The 16,544-nt window shown below is 35.4% G+C and overlaps 1 protein-coding gene and 1 long non-coding RNA gene across 2 annotated transcripts; one reads left to right on the top strand and one right to left on the bottom strand.

Annotated features, from left to right (window-relative positions):
• The first annotated feature begins 218 nt into the window (after positions 1–218).
• Positions 219–13,715, top strand: LOC125256016 (neuropeptide FF receptor 1-like). Its single transcript, XM_048171644.1, has 4 exons — positions 219–418; positions 5,839–6,165; positions 10,372–10,471; positions 12,741–13,715. The coding sequence occupies exons 1-4, from the start codon at positions 394–396 to the stop codon at positions 13,519–13,521; spliced, it is 1,233 nt and encodes a 410-aa protein (XP_048027601.1). The 5' UTR covers positions 219–393; the 3' UTR covers positions 13,522–13,715.
• On the bottom strand, positions 5,943–16,405 carry LOC125256017. Its single transcript, XR_007182035.1, has 3 exons — positions 16,169–16,405; positions 15,723–15,810; positions 5,943–6,047 (listed from the first exon to the last, which is right to left on the bottom strand). It is a non-coding gene; the product is annotated as an uncharacterized LOC125256017 (long non-coding RNA).
• Between the last annotated feature and the right edge of the window lie 139 nt (positions 16,406–16,544).

A 16,544-nucleotide genomic window follows, 5' to 3' on the forward strand; every position in this document is an offset into this window, starting at 1 on the left:
TATATACATAGAAAGCACATTAAATGCAAGCAAAATGTCTACTTTTAAAATATTTAGAAAGAGTAAGAACATTTAGCCTGTTTGAGAAGTTACACAGTTACTGATTGGCTCTCTCTCTCTCTCTCTCTCTCTCTCTCTCTCTATATTTACATACTCTCTCACACAGACTCTCCCTCTCTCTCTCTTTCTGTCTGTCAGTCGTCTGCAGTGCGGTTCGTATATCCGAGCAGGAATGTGTTTCATCTTTCATATGTGAAAGTATCCTCATTTGATCAGTGTTATTTCAGCACTTTCCACCTGCCTGGGAACTAATTATCATGTGATAGGCAATTAATGAGTGCTGGGATTCAGTGCTGATGTGTCTCATATCAACAGTGTCCGTCAGCAGGACAGATGCAGGATCTGCACAGTTTACAAGGTAAGAACTTTTTCATTATATCACATCTAATTTCTGTACAGCTAACAGACAGTATGCGAAAATCACACTGTAAACTTGTAGCACTGTAAACTAAAATGATTTGATATCAACATTAAAATAATTATAAGCAGTATTATGCAATATTCATAGACTATTAATGTTTAAATCCATAATGTATGCAAAACATGATTAAATGCAATGTATGCTAAATTAATTTATCTGGATTACTATTATTATATACGTTTGGCCTTTAGGGGTAAAACAGATTGTCATTATAGGACAGTAACCCCGTTATATATTAAGAGCAGAAATGGAGGTTCAGATGCTCTCAGACAGATGAAAACCTGTCATGATGTTTCTGGACTCTCTGAACAATGACGTTACAGATGTTACTGCTGCCCGCAGGTATTACAGCATATGTCCAGGAATTCTGCTATTCAGCATCAATATTGTAAGGTAAAAATCATGCATAATGTATAAGGGAAAGTGCATGATTTAAGTTTTCACTTTATTGCATATTGTAGTTTGACACATAAAGTATAAATATTCAATGTTATCTCAATATGAGCTCATAAAGAAAAAGAAAATATAATTTTAATAAAGTTTTAAGTTATAGTATTAAATACTGCATTACACTGCATGAACACAGCCTGAAATTTCATGTCATCCACCCAAAAGTGTGAGGGAAAAATAAATCCCAGTTACCCATTAAATTGAGACTTGAAGATTTAAAGGAAATATGATCAAATATGATGAATTATGTTGGTAAAATAACACCAGATGAAATTACATGATACCTCACAAACCTTCAAATGGTCAGAGTGCAGCGTTCTGATGTATTTCAGTTGAAAAGCAATTTTATGACTTAATTTGTATTCACTTTTATGAATAAGTCTGATACAGACATGCACATTCACATGATTTATCTCATGTCATCTCACAAAATTGCTTGTATTCACTGCAGTCTGAAAGAACGTTTCATTCAGACGGTCAAAAAAAAATTAAGATTTAAAAATACATTCATAAATAAGAGCATCTGCCCAATAACTATGTGTTTTAAGAACGACTGTGAACACAAAGCATGGTGAGACTTCATCAGCGAAGAGGAAAAGAGGTTAATGAGTCGAACACTAAGAAGGATTGTGTCCAAATAACACAGAACGACTGCAGAAAAGTGACAGCAAACCTCAATATTCACCATTATGATCACAAACACTGAGCACTGAGAACTTCACAAAGCCAACAACAGTGAAAGAGCTGCAAGTGCTAAACGTTTAATCTCAAACACCACTGGACATCATTTGCTCTGGTCAGATTAATCACCGGACTGGAATATTATTTCAACTACTGTCGGCAGTTTAGGAGAGAAAAAAAGGCAGAAATTTGAAAAAAAAAAAATTCTATTTGGAATTTTTGTTATTTTCATCCACATGATCCATAAAACATGAATAAGTGCATCAGGTGAGTTTGTGTATGATGCAGATGAAGTCTGATGAAATGAACAGACAATCAATATCATTAACTCCCTGAGGTCTGAAAACGCGCCGGTGCGTTTTGCAGGTTTTTTTTCACATTGCAGCAAAACAGACTTAAAATACTCCGTCATTTTTTGTCATAGAGACATAAGTAATATATCAAAAACTATAGAATATCTTCTTTTATTTGTATACACTCAGAGTAAAAACACAATGTTGTGCTTTTTGCAAAATAAAGAAAACTAAAATGATGCATGATCTCTCGTCTCCCTCTGAACAAAGTCCAATCTGATAGTTCTCAGAAAATGAACTGTAACTTAATGAATACTAATGACAAAAAAAATAAGACTTATGTCAAAAGAAACGTTGAAATGTCAGGTTTTAAATCGTGCAAGTCAAATCGAAAACAAAAATTCTGTGTTTATGTAATATGTATGAAAAGAGAGCCATGTCAGAAGTCCTTGATTCAGCTCATTACCCGCTAATGCGGCCACGCCCACGGAGCCAGCGCTATTCAGATGCAAATTCAGAGGCAATACATGCATACATCATCTCAATCATGTATTTATTTTCTTGAAAAGTGTTTATCTGTATGTAAAAGCCATGGTTAACGACCTTTGGAAGACATGCCATTAGTTCCTGATATGTCCTCTTCTTCTTTAAAATAATTTGTGGACTAAAGGTGTAAAGAGCCCCCATCCGGCTGCAAGTATGAATTGAAAACACCAGCGCTCATAGTGATAACAATGAATATAGAATAAACTCTGTATAGAATAAAATCTGTATAGAAAATTGACATAAACATATGAGAATCCATCAATATTTCTCCAAATGTGCATGCTTTTAAACTAAAAACCTATAGTCAGACTCTTTGCATTACAGAAATACATTATATTTTAAAGAATATAATAGAATACCATTATTTTAAATTGAGCTGAGACATGATTACAGAGGTTTTTTTCACAGCCTACCTGACTGAAAGGCCTCATTTTTATGCAGCACCATTAGAGGTTCTTTATGCGATTCTTTTGTCTTCTCAGGTGTAAATGATCCATTATTCATGATGATTCACGCCTCCACGCATACTGTGTTTCTTGACAAAAAGTGTCTTACAAAAACTAAATCAATATATTGTGTTATATGAACAAGTAGGCATTATAATTTTTACATAATTTTGAAGCAAAAACTCTAGCCTACAACCTCCAATACCCAGAAGTCTTGTAAACACAGATTTAATATATATTTTTGGCCTTATTTCAGTGACTTAATTTTTTTGTTTTTTCAATAACCACGCATAAACGTTATTCCTTCAAAAACACAAACATGTACACACATGTTCCTCACATATTATGGTAGCCTAGTTTGTGCTGAATACAGTGTAATGACACTTTTGTCATTTATATGTTTATGAACAACTGAAAAAAGCACAAATGTCAGGGCATGTCAAAACTTCTTTAAGCCCCAAATCAGCCTCAGACTCCAGAGGGTTAAATGTGCAGTAAGTGATTTCTGAGAAACGCTGTTGATTTGAACACCACAACACACTTGTAGCCAATCAGCAGTAAGGGGCGTGGCCACTCATGAGGGGGGAGGTGCCTGTGTTGTATAGCATGTTAGTGAATTTAGGGGAAGAGCTATGAAGATAAGGGTGTGAAGGGGGACCTTGATTATGATTTCACTTTTTTAACTTTAGTTAGTGTGTAATGTTGCTGTTTGAACATCTGCAAAGTTACGACGCTCAAAGTTCAATTCTTTTACAGAAATCACATTTTAAGGACTACAACGAGCTTCTTCCCAGGTTGGTGACATCACAAACCCAAAATTTACATAAACCCCACCCCTAAGAACACACAACAAAGGGGGCGGGGCCATGTTGGGCTGCTTTAGAGAAGAGGAAGAGTTGTTGTAGTAGAGTGTTGTTGTCATGCCGTCATTTTACGCCGGACTGCTTCACAAACGAGGGTCAATTCAACACAAAAGATGAACATGACGGCACATGCTAGTGGATGAGTTGAATCAACTCCACAGCAACTACATCAATTTATCCACTAACCATTCAGAAACGTCTAAAAGTTGTAACTTCTTCCTGAGTCTCTCCATCAGTGTCGACTCCGGTTTGAACAATGTAAGGCTGAATACTTTCATCATTTTGGCTGCGTGAGATTCTCCAGCTTTGTTGTTGTTGAGCTGTTAAAGCTCTGCCCTCTTCTGGAAAGGGGGCGGTAGCAGCAGCTCATTTGCATTTAAAGGGACACACACAAAAACGATTTTGCTCACACCCAAATAGGGGCAAATTTAATAAATGATCTGTGGGGGATTTTGAGCCGAGACTTCACAGACACATTCTGGGGTCTTAATAGGTCCCCTTTAAGAGGACATTAGCAGGATTAGCAGATGCAGAGGAGAGCGTCTCCTCAAGCAACAGAGCTAAACATGTTTCAGGAAGCAACAGGTGAGACACTTTGATGGTTCCCATGACAATGAATAATTAAAAGAGTATGAGTGCAATATTGCTCATTGACACAGAGGCGCCAAATTAACCCGCCTGCCGGCACTGGTGACAGTGATCTATTATTTCCAGCAATGGTGTTCTGTCAAACTGAAACGGTGTGGTGTCCCTCTCCGGTTATCGTCCGTCTGCGGCATCAAGACTCAAATCAACAACATGAAAAAGTTTGGCTCACATAACCTAAGCATGCAGCTGTTTTTAGCGCATACGAAGAATCTCTGCAGTCGCCCGCCCAGGTGAGGCTGAAATACCCGCTGCAGGGGCGAGACAGATTGCTCTCTGATTATCACTAAATAGACGACACACAGAGCACTCACTGTCACTTATTTCTAGCAGTTAAAGTCATTTTGGGAGCATTGATGCCCGTGTGCTCGCTGTGGGAAGCAGATTTCATTCATGCTGCAACTAAGAGACCAAGGAGATGCTGTCATGCAGCAGGTTGAAGTTTAGACCTGTTTATCTCAGATACAGCTACATGTCAGAAAACGCTCAAATTCAGCTTAGTTCAGCTCAAACACTATTACACGGCAAAACTCTGCTTCGCAAACAGGATTAGCATAGTATTTGAGTGCAAAACATTTACAGGAACATTTCAACAACTTACATTGCATTGAAGCTACACATTGTTTTTTTCAGTTCATGCATTCCCTGTGAATCGACCCTTAAATGAGATTAATGCTGCTAATAGGCCTATCATGCACTATCATTTTGAGTTTTCATACTGTAATCAGATAATCTTTAAAGTAAGCTGGTAAATTCTATATATATTATATAGAAATATATATATATAACATTTATTTTTATATTATATTTAATTTATATTTAATATATAAATGTATTTTATATATTTAGATATCATTTATATTATATATAAATACTTTATTAATAAATATATTTTTGTTAAATAGATGCATGCATGTGTGTGTATTTATATACATAATAAATATACACAGTACACACATATATTATGTAAACACAAACTTTTGTTTTGGATGTGATTAATCATTTAACAGCACTAAATATATAATCATTAATATATCAATCAATATATAATCAATGAATACATTTTCATTTATTTATTCATCCACTTGTGCTTAATGCATCAAGTTATGTTATTATTGAAAATTGTACAAAGAAAACGATTTTCTAAATTGCTTAAAACAAGAACATATATCTGCTAATGGATCAGAAAAATACCTGATTCAAAGAGAAAAGTTTATTTTTCTGACCCCAATGGCAAATCAGAAAATCAGAAAACAAGACTTTTTATCTGTCATTTTGCATCTCAAGTAAATGCATCTTGATTTTAGAATGTTTAGAAGTTTGTACTGGAAAACAAGACGAAAACCTTAAGAAACAAAGTCATTTTCAGCAGTGAATCATCCATTCATTTTCTGCACGAGTCGATCTGAGCAAACGTCTGTTTTCTGCCTTAGATTCGGAAACTCTCTCAGCAATGGATCTCGACGTCCTTTACACCGAGAACATCAGCGTTAACCACACCTCGCTCTTCAACGACAGCAGGAACATCACGCTCTTACCGTACTACCAGCACTCGCTCGTGGTGGCCACCGTCTTCATCCTGGCCTATGTGCTCATCTTCTCACTGTGCATGGTGGGAAACATCCTGGTGTGCTTCATCGTGCTGAAAAACAGGCAGATGAGAACCGTCACCAACATCTTCATACTCAACCTGGCCATCAGCGACCTGTTAGTGGGCATCTTATGCCTTCCCATCACGCTGGTGGACAATCTGATCACAGGTAAATGATGTTACTATATGAGCCTGATGGATCAATTATGAAACTCGGCAAAAAAACACATATGCATATGTGTTATTGAGACTTTTCAGTACATATCAGTCATTTATCGCAAAGTGTGAGGGGTGAATGAATACAATAGTCGGAGCAGGTAGCAGCAGCTTGCTCCTGTACGTGATTCGGATGACTGTTGTATAATGAACACGACTTCAGTGCTTTCATGCAGTCATTACTGTCAGGGTGAAGCAAAGAAAAGGAAGGAAAAAAACAAGAAATGTAATGTAAGGCTTTTAAAGCAGTTCACAGTACAGTGTGTGTTTGTGCTCTTACTGCAGACGGTGTCAACAGCAGGAAATGAGTCACTTCAGCCGCTCAGCAAATGTAAACAAGATTTACATATGCATTGTATGCATGATGTCATAATTACATACTGTTGACTCAGATTAAGTCCTTTGTTGTTCATAATTTGCATACAGACCATGTGTTGTGTAAAGCAACCGTATGCCATCTGATTTTGTTGACTTGTTGCGATTTAAACACAGATATCACACCTAGTGAGCCGCAGTAGATCATTAAAATCTAATTCATTTGATTAATATTTAACATGTAATGACGAATTGGATTGTTTTTGGCACTGCCTCCTGCTTCTTCAAGTTTACACACAAAATGTCTGTTTTCTTGCTGTAAATCAATGTGTCGACACTGTCAGACACAAAAGAAACATGTAGTCATGTCAAATAGAATAGAGAATTATTTCATATTTAAATGCAGGAACAATTTTGAAATTCTTGTAATTGAGGAAAACTCATGACAAATTGTGGCTGTTGTCAAAACTTATGCCAGATAAAATGGATATTTAAAAAAAAAGCATTCATTAATTATTTTAATTTATTTTCACAATTCTGACTTTTTTTCTCCGAATTGCAAGATACAAACACAATTGCATCTTATAAAGTCAGAATTACAAGATATAAACTGTTTCTAAGAATTGCAATTCTTACTTTTTTTCTCAGAGCTGAGTTAATATCTCGCAATTCTGACTTTATATCTCGAAATCTGACTTTACATCTCGCAATTCTGACTTTATATCTCGCAATTCTGACTTTATAACTCGAAATCTGACTTTATAACTCGCAATTCCGACTCTATAACTTGCAATTCCGATTCTATAACTTGCAATTCTGACTTTATATTTCGCAATTCCGACTCTATATCTCGCAATTCAGATTCTATAACTCGCAATTCCGACTTTATAACTCACAATTCTGACTCTATATTTCGCAATTCCGATTTTATAACTCACAATTCTGACTTTATAACTCACAATTCTGACTCTATATTTCGCAATTCCGATTTTATATCTCGCAATTCCGACTTTATAACTCACAATTCTGACTCTATATTTCGCAATTCCGATTTTATAACTCGCAATTCCGACTTTATAACTCTATATTTCGCAATTCCGATTCTATATCTCGCAATTCCGACTTTATAACTCACAATTCTGACTCTATATTTCGCAATTCCGATTTTATAACTCACAATTCTGACTCTATATTTGGCAATTCTGACTTTATATCTCGCAATTCTGACTTTATAACTCGAAATCTGACTTTACATCTCGCAATTCTGACTTTATATCTCGCAATTCTGACTTTATAACTCGAAATCTGACTTTATAACTCGCAATTCCGACTCTATAACTTGCAATTCCGATTCTATAACTTGCAATTCTGACTTTATATTTCGCAATTCCGACTCTATATCTCGCAATTCAGATTCTATAACTCGCAATTCCGACTTTATAACTCACAATTCTGACTCTATATTTCGCAATTCCGATTTTATAACTCACAATTCTGACTTTATAACTCACAATTCTGACTCTATATTTCGCAATTCCGATTTTATATCTCGCAATTCCGACTTTATAACTCACAATTCTGACTCTATATTTCGCAATTCCGATTTTATAACTCGCAATTCCGACTTTATAACTCTATATTTCGCAATTCCGATTCTATATCTCGCAATTCCGACTTTATAACTCACAATTCTGACTCTATATTTCGCAATTCCGATTTTATAACTCACAATTCTGACTCTATATTTGGCAATTCCGACTTTATAACTCGCAATTCTGACTCTATATTTCGCAATTCCGATTCTATAACTTGCAATTCCGACTTTATATCTCGCAATTCAGATTCTATAACTCGCAATTCCGACTTTATAACTCGCAATTCCGACTTTATAACTCGCAATTCCGACTTTATAACTCACAATTCTGACTCTATATTTCGCAATTCCGATTTTATAACTCGCAATTCAGACTTTATAACTCACAATTCCGACTTTATAACTCGCAATTCCGACTTTATAACTCACAATTCTGACTCTATATTTCGCAATTCCGATTCTATAACTTGCAATTCCGACTTTATAACTCACAATTCTGACTCTATATTTCGCAATTCAGATTCTATAACTCGCAATTCCGACTTTATAACTCGCAATTCCGACTTTATAACTCGCAATTCCGACTTTATAACTCACAATTCTGACTCTATATTTCGCAATTCCGATTCTATAACTTGCAATTCCGACTTTATATCTCGCAATTCAGATTCTATAACTTGCAATTCCGACTTTATATCTCGCAATTCCGACTTTATAACTCACAATTCTGACTCTATATTTCGCAATTCAGATTCTATAACTTGCAATTCCTTTATTAACTCGCAATTCCGATTCTATATCTCGCAATTCTGACTCTATATTTCGCAATTCCGATTCTATAACTTGCAATTCCGACTTTATATCTCGCAATTCAGATTCTATAACTTGCAATTCCGACTTTATATCTCGCAATTCCGACTTTATAACTCACAATTCTGACTCTATATTTCGCAATTCAGATTCTATAACTCGCAATTCCTTTATTAACTCGCAATTCAGATTCTATATCTCGCAATTCTGACTCTATATTTCGCAATTCCGATTTTATAACTCACAATTCTGACTCTATATTTGGAAATTCCGATTTTATAACTCGCAATTCCAACTTTATAACTCGCAATTCTGACTCTATATTTCGCAATTCCGATTCTATAACTTGCAATTCCGACTTTATATCTCGCAATTCCGACTTTATAACTCACAATTCTGACTCTATATTTCGCAATTCAGATTCTATAACTCGCAATTCCGACTTTATATCTCGCAATTCCGACTTTATAACTCACAATTCTGACTCTATATTTCGCAATTCCGATTTTATAACTCACAATTCTGACTCTATATTTGGAAATTCCGATTTTATAACTCGCAATTCCGACTTTATAACTCGCAATTCTGACTCTATATTTCGCAATTCCGATTCTATAACTTGCAATTCTGACTTTATATCTCGCAATTCAGATTCTATAACTCGCAATTCCGACTTTATAACTCGCAATTCCGACTTTATAACTCACAATTCTGACTCTATATTTCGCAATTCCGATTTTATATCTCGCAATTCCGACTTTATAACTCACAATTCTGACTCTATATTTCGCAATTCAGATTCTATAACTCGCAATTCCTTTATTAACTCGCAATTCTGACTCTGTATTTCGCAATTCCGATTTTATAACTCACAAAAAAGTCAGAATTGTGAGATAAAAATTCACAATTACCTTTTTTATTTCATGCCGGAAACAAGCATCCATACGCTTAAGTACTGATTTTTAAGAATGATATAAAATGCAAAACTTACCATGAGCCGTGAGTACCTCAGTAATTATATTTGCAAGCCAATGAGATTTCAAAACTGTTTATCAGTGGAATTACCAGTGGAGAACTACACTACCCATAATCCCAAGCTCCACCAATTAGGGAAGTTAGCATTACCATGAAAACAGAAATCTCACCAAAAGAACTGCACCACTATAAAGTGAATCTCTCACCATAGTAAGAGTTTCATACTTTATATGGTCAGTTTTATCGTTTTGATCACACTTGTGAATAAGCATCATGGGAAGAGTTGTTTTTCACTCACAAATGACAGCACACCTGTCATTTTTCTCTGGTTTTCAAACACATTGTTGCTTCAAATGAAATGTTATGAATTCGCCTCACAGCTGTTTGGTTTGAGGTGCAGAAATGTGTTTTCTGTGAGCTGTATATGAAGTGCTCTTCTCCCTGCTCTCATTATTTCTGCCGCAGGTTGGCCGTTTGATGTAGTGATCTGTAAAATGAGTGGACTCGTCCAGGGAGCTTCAGTCTCCGCGTCGGTCTTCACATTGGTGGCGATTGCAGTGGAAAGGTTAATAACTCTCACCCGCCTGCATTTCACACGGGATTACAAACACCCTCTTCCGGATGAAACTCTTTAGCTATAATGATGCAAGTTATCTAGTACTGTGAATGCAAAACCAGTACATTTGATATTAGGTATTATCAACTGGCCAGAATCAGAGCACAGTGTGCTTTTCAGAAGGAGGGGCTTCATAGAGACAGAGCGTTACTGACAGACTGGGAAGAGAGGAGCTGCAACAATGGAGAATATGAGGAAAATAATCAACCTGTTCCAGTAGAGCCAAAAAACAACATAGAGACTTTGTAAAACGGCACAATGTGCTTCTTTCATAATTAGGCCAAATGATCATTCTGGCCTCCTTTACTGGCCTTCAAAATTGGTGTAGAAATTGCTAGACAATTTCACAAACAGCAGGTAACACACTGAATTAAATGTGAAATTTTGAAGTAGAAAAGTTGACTCCAAAATATACTTCAGCTTTAAAAAAAATCCTTGATTCTCTTTCTTCTGTGAAACGCAAAAACATTCAGCCATCATGTGACAGAAGACTCGAAGACTGCATTAAAACGTGCGTTTAGACACTGACAGGCGTGTTCAATATATGCTGGCTTTGTTTGGAAAAGAACAAAAGATGAGCATTTCCATTGTGTCGAACAGAAGAAAGCAAGACAAAACAGTCTTAAAAGCCCTTAAAAGTAGCAGATGAGAGCTTGATGCAACAGACCTGACACACACACACACACAGCTTTACAAACATAAAGCATCTGATGGTTATTTCACATTTTTGTGTCAGTCTTTTGTTTTTAACAAAGCAGTAATTTACCAAGTCTCACACTCTAGTCTCGTCCTCAGACGTCACGTCCATGAATCGCCCACAGTCTGTTCACCGACTGTCTAGTACATATTGTACGCAGAAGTAGAAATTGCAGGTTCAATCTGACCCGCTGGTTTCCTCAGCCTCCACGAGTCGGTGTGAGCTCAGGGTTTATAATCAGTGTATCCGCTCGCTCTCTGGAACTTGGTTGTTAAGCGCTTTTGAGGAGGAAATCTCAAATCTCTGCACTCTAAAAAGTGCTGGGTTGTTTCAACCCTTGTTTGGAGTTAAATATGGACAACCCCAACCGTTGGGTTAAAAATGTAATTTAATATAATTAATAATTATAACTTAATATGTTAAAATTTTGACCAAAAAAGTAGCCAAAATAAAAAAAGACATTTTCAACTTTTTGTCATTATTATGAATTGGTGTGGCATAATTTTTAGTTCTTTATGTCATAATTGCAACTTTTTGTGTCATAATTCCCATTTTAATCTCATAATTTTGACAATTTATGTCAAAATTTTGACGTTTTGTGTCACAATTTTGACTTCTCAATCAATTTAAATAAAAACTGTCATATTATGACATTCTATGTCATAATGCCATCTATAATTATAACTTAATATGTTATAATTTTGACCAAAAAAGTAGTCAAAATTAAAAAAAAAAGACATTTCATTTTCAGTTTTTTTGTCATAATTATGAATTGGTGTGTCATAATTTCAGTTCTTTACTTTTCTGTCATAATTCCCATTTTTTTATTTCATAATGCTGACAATTTATGTCTAAATTTAAACTTTTTATGTCATTATTTTGACTTTTTCATCTCATAATTTGGAATTTTTTGATGTCAATTTTATTATCTCATAATTATAACTTAGTATGTTATAATTTGTACAATAAAGTAAAAAAAAGACATTTCATTTTCAAGTTTTTGTCACAATTATGACTTGGTGTGTCATAATTTCAATTCTTTATGTCATAATTGCAACTTTTTGTGTCATAATTATGAATTGGTGTGTCATTATTCCCATTTTTAATCTCATGACTTTTTATTTCATAATTCTGTCAAAATTTCTACTTTTTATGTCATTATTATGAGATGAAAACCTCAAAATTTGGGTTTTTGTCATATTATGACATTCTATGCCATAATTTTAGTTTAATGTTATTGCAATTCCAATTTTTTTAATCTTATGATTAATTTTTAATCTCATAATTCAGACTTTTTACTTCATAATTATGACAGTTTATGTAATTTTTTGTCATAATTCCCAATTTTACATTTTTTTTCATGATTTTTAATCTCACAATTCTGACTTTTTATTTCATAATTTTGTCATAATTTAGACTTTTATGTCATTATTTTGACTGATTTGATTTACCAAACATGATTTTTTTTGCTCGCGTGTTGGAAAAGGGCCGCTCATATAACCTCCTCTTCCTCTCTTCTAGGTTTCGGTGCATCGTGTATCCGTTCCAGAGGAAGCTGACGCAGCGTCAGGCCATCGTCACCATCGCCTTCATCTGGGCGCTGGCCATCGCCATCATGTGCCCCTCGGCCATCACGCTGACCGTCTCCCGGGACGTCCTGCACTTCATGGTGGACCGGGACAACATCACGTACCCCCTGTACACCTGCTGGGAGGCCTGGCCCGACCGGAGCATGAGGAAGATCTACACCACCGTCCTGTTCTCGCACATCTACCTGGCTCCGGTCACGCTCATCGTCATCATGTACACGCGCATCGCCGTCAAGCTGGTCAAATCGCCCGCCTCCATCCGAGACGCGCACGCGGAGGACGAGAGCCGCAGGGTTTTCCGCAGGAAGCTGCGGGTGGTCAACATGCTGCTGATGGTGGCCTTGCTGTTCACCGTGTCCTGGCTGCCTCTCTGGATCCTCATGATGCTGACGGACTACGGGAATCTGTCCAACGCTCAGCTGGACCTGGTGGCCGTCTACATCTTCCCGTTCGCCCACTGGCTGGCCTTCTTCAACAGCAGCGTGAACCCCATCGTCTACGGCTACTTCAACGAGAACTTCCGCCGTGGATTTCAGGCGGCGTTTCAGTTCGGCATGTGTGTGGTGGAGCCGCCGCAGCCCCGACGCAACGGCACCTGGAAACACAACCGCGTGTTTGCGGACGGAGATGGAACGAACGCTCAGGGTCACGACAGGAGAGATTTCTGCACCGGACAGCAGCAGGATGAGCTGGTGCTGGAGGATCTGGACTGAAGGAGCGTTTCAAACACTCTACGGCACATGCCGGCAACACACCAAATGCAAAAAAAAAAAAAAAAAAAAAAAAAAAGGCAAGGCTGCACGAAAAAATGGAATTGCAAATTTTCTGATAAAAAAGTCAATGTTTTAAAAAGCTCCAGGTTTGTTATGCTTGTTTATAGTGCTGCAAAGTTTGGTCAAATTTTTTGAATACAGTATATATCAATATGACTATAATAATAATAATAATAATTATAATTAATATTATTATTATAAAAAGTTACTTTAAAACAATATTATTATATTATAATATTATTATAAAATGACATAAAAGTCAGAATTATGAGATTACAAATCAAAATTATGAGAGTATGACTAAAAAAGTTGAAATTATGACATAAAGAACTGAAATTATGACACAGTAAATCATAATTATGACAAAAAGTTGACATTGATATAGGTTTTTTTCTTTTGTTATAATTTTGACAACTTTTTTGGTCAAAATGATAACATCCTGAGTCATAATTTTGAGATCAAGTTGAAATTATGAATGTCAAATTCCAAATTATGAGATGAAAAGGTCAAAATGATGACATAAAATGTCATAATTATGAGATTAAAAGTCAAAATGACAAGATTAAAAAAAATCTAAATTATGAGATTTTCATTTTCAACTTTTTGTCATAATTATGTCAATTTCACCTTTTTTGTCACAATTCCAATTTTTAATCTCATGATTACATTTTAATCTCATAATTCAGACTTTTTATTTCATAATTATGTCATAATTTAGACTTTCATGTCATTATTCTGACTGATTTGATTTAACAAACATGATTTTTTTGCTTGCATGTTGGAAAAGGGCCAATTATGAAATAAAAGTCTAAATTATGACATTAAAAAGCCAAAATTAAAACAAAATTATGGAACTATGAGTCAGAATGACTTTTCTTAATCTAACTTTTTAACTATATGTATAATCGTTTAATTATTATTTGCCAAAGTATGATTTTTTTCTTACATTACTATTTCATAATTATGACAATTTATGCCATAATTTTGACTTATGTCATTATTTTGACATTTCCATCTCATAATTTAGATTTTTTTTTCCCATATTATGGCATTCAATGCCATAATTACAATTTTGAAATTATGAAAAAATACGTAGTCAAAATTATAACAAAAGATTATTTTTTATTTTCAACTTTTTGTCATAATTATGACTGGTGTGTCATAATTTCAGTTCTTTATGTCATCATTTCAATTTTTTTGTCATAATTTCCAATCTAATGATTGATTTTTAATCTCATAATTCAAAAAATAAAAATATTGTTATTTATTATTATTATTATTTATTTATTATTCTCAGTGTGTGCAAATGAACAGTGATGTGCTTCACCTTAAAACACGCAGCTCATATATTTATTTCATTAAAGTGCAGCCGGCGTGATTGGATATTTGCAGGAATAGTTTGCTCAAAATTAACAATTCAATGCATATTCATCCTGTTCATCTGACTTGCATGGTTCATATACGAGTTACTGCCATGACTGTTTAAAAGTGACAATATCCTTTGGGTTTGGCACGACAATCTGTTTCCTTTATCAGACCGGTGCATGCTGCAGATATGAGCATCACACATTAAATTAAATACAAGACAAACTGTGAATGTATTAAATTATTCATGGACTGATATGTGCTAGTGAGGATTGTGTTAGTGTCTGCTGTGCTGTTCTGATGATATGGTGTTGTTTGGTATACAGATGTATGTAAAACTATCTGCTCTGTAAAACAAATAGCAATTGCGATTCACCCTGTGAAGTGTCTGTTTGCTCCTTCAGAACGATGCTGACAGACAATTAGTGAAATTAAGTTGAAAAAACTCACATGCAAGTAATGCTTTGTGGAAAATATATAGTTGGGCATTTTGTCACAGTGCCATTAAACAGCTTATTAAAGGCTTTCAGACAGTAAAACAATTATTAAACAATGCAAAAATGTAAAAGTTGTTTTTTGCCTATAGAAATTGTAAACAAACTACAACTACAACAGTTTAAATGTCCATGTGACAACTTGCCCCGACCTGAACACAGTTCAATCTTCTCCCATGACTCTTGTCTTGTGTCATCTTATATCACTTACATCATTCTAGATATTTGAAACCAACACACAAAGCCACTGATGGACAAAACAAGCATTAGTGCAATATTCACCCTGTGACAACTAGCCCCAGTCTTATGTGTAGTGGTTTCGTGTGAAAGTCACTTTTGTTCATCCCTCACATTCAGATCTGACTGCGCTCTGAAATGAAACACATACTTGACACTATTAATTCCATTATACCAAACTCTCTATCTGAACAGATGAGTGAAAATGACTTTACTGCGAGGTCACGCTAATCCTGTCACGTAAAAAAATAATACATACATGTGTAAGTTATGTAAGTTTAATAAAAGAAAATAGGGGGATACATGCATATTTTAAGAGATAAAAGAGTATAACAAAACTTTCATCAATCTCTTGTTATTAATAAGATTTCAACTTGTTTATTTTCAACCATCTTTTAAAATAACATCTTTTTTTTTTTTTTTTTTTACATATTATCAATCTGATTTGTGTAATTTGATCAAATAGGGTGGGATGTTTTAGAGAGACTTACTCATGTTTGTGCTGCTGGTTTCCCTCTAAAATTATGTCACTTCCTGTAAGCGCCAGGAAAAATAAATATCCAGTCAGACAATGTAGAAAGACGGTTCAAGACGCGTCACTTTGAATGGGAAAAAGTACAACGTGCAATATGGCGGAATAAAGTCCCGCCTTCTAAATAAGAGCCAATCGCCGACGGGTAAAGTCATCGCGTCATTGCAGCGGCCGTTAGAAGCGAAGGGTATGCATCGACGTCTTTCCCGCCGAAACGCGCTCCCTCAGCTGGACTGAGTGGCAAAAGAGCTGCTTCATGACTGGATTTAATAGGGGAAACTGCGAAAACACGAGTAAAACAAACAATTACACTAAAGGTTGGACTCGAAAGTGTT

This window comes from Megalobrama amblycephala, linkage group LG20 (assembly GCF_018812025.1).
Source record: "Megalobrama amblycephala isolate DHTTF-2021 linkage group LG20, ASM1881202v1, whole genome shotgun sequence".
Taxonomy (NCBI): Eukaryota; Metazoa; Chordata; class Actinopteri; order Cypriniformes; family Xenocyprididae; genus Megalobrama; species Megalobrama amblycephala.

Coding starts and splice junctions, on each gene's coding strand:
- LOC125256016 (XM_048171644.1), top strand. CDS start 394: ATGCAGGATCTGCACAGTTTACAAG. Junction 6,166..10,371: donor GGTGGACAATCTGATCACAG/GTAAATGATGTT, acceptor TTTCTGCCGCAG/GTTGGCCGTTTGATGTAGTG. Junction 10,472..12,740: donor GTGGCGATTGCAGTGGAAAG/GTTAATAACTCT, acceptor CCTCTCTTCTAG/GTTTCGGTGCATCGTGTATC.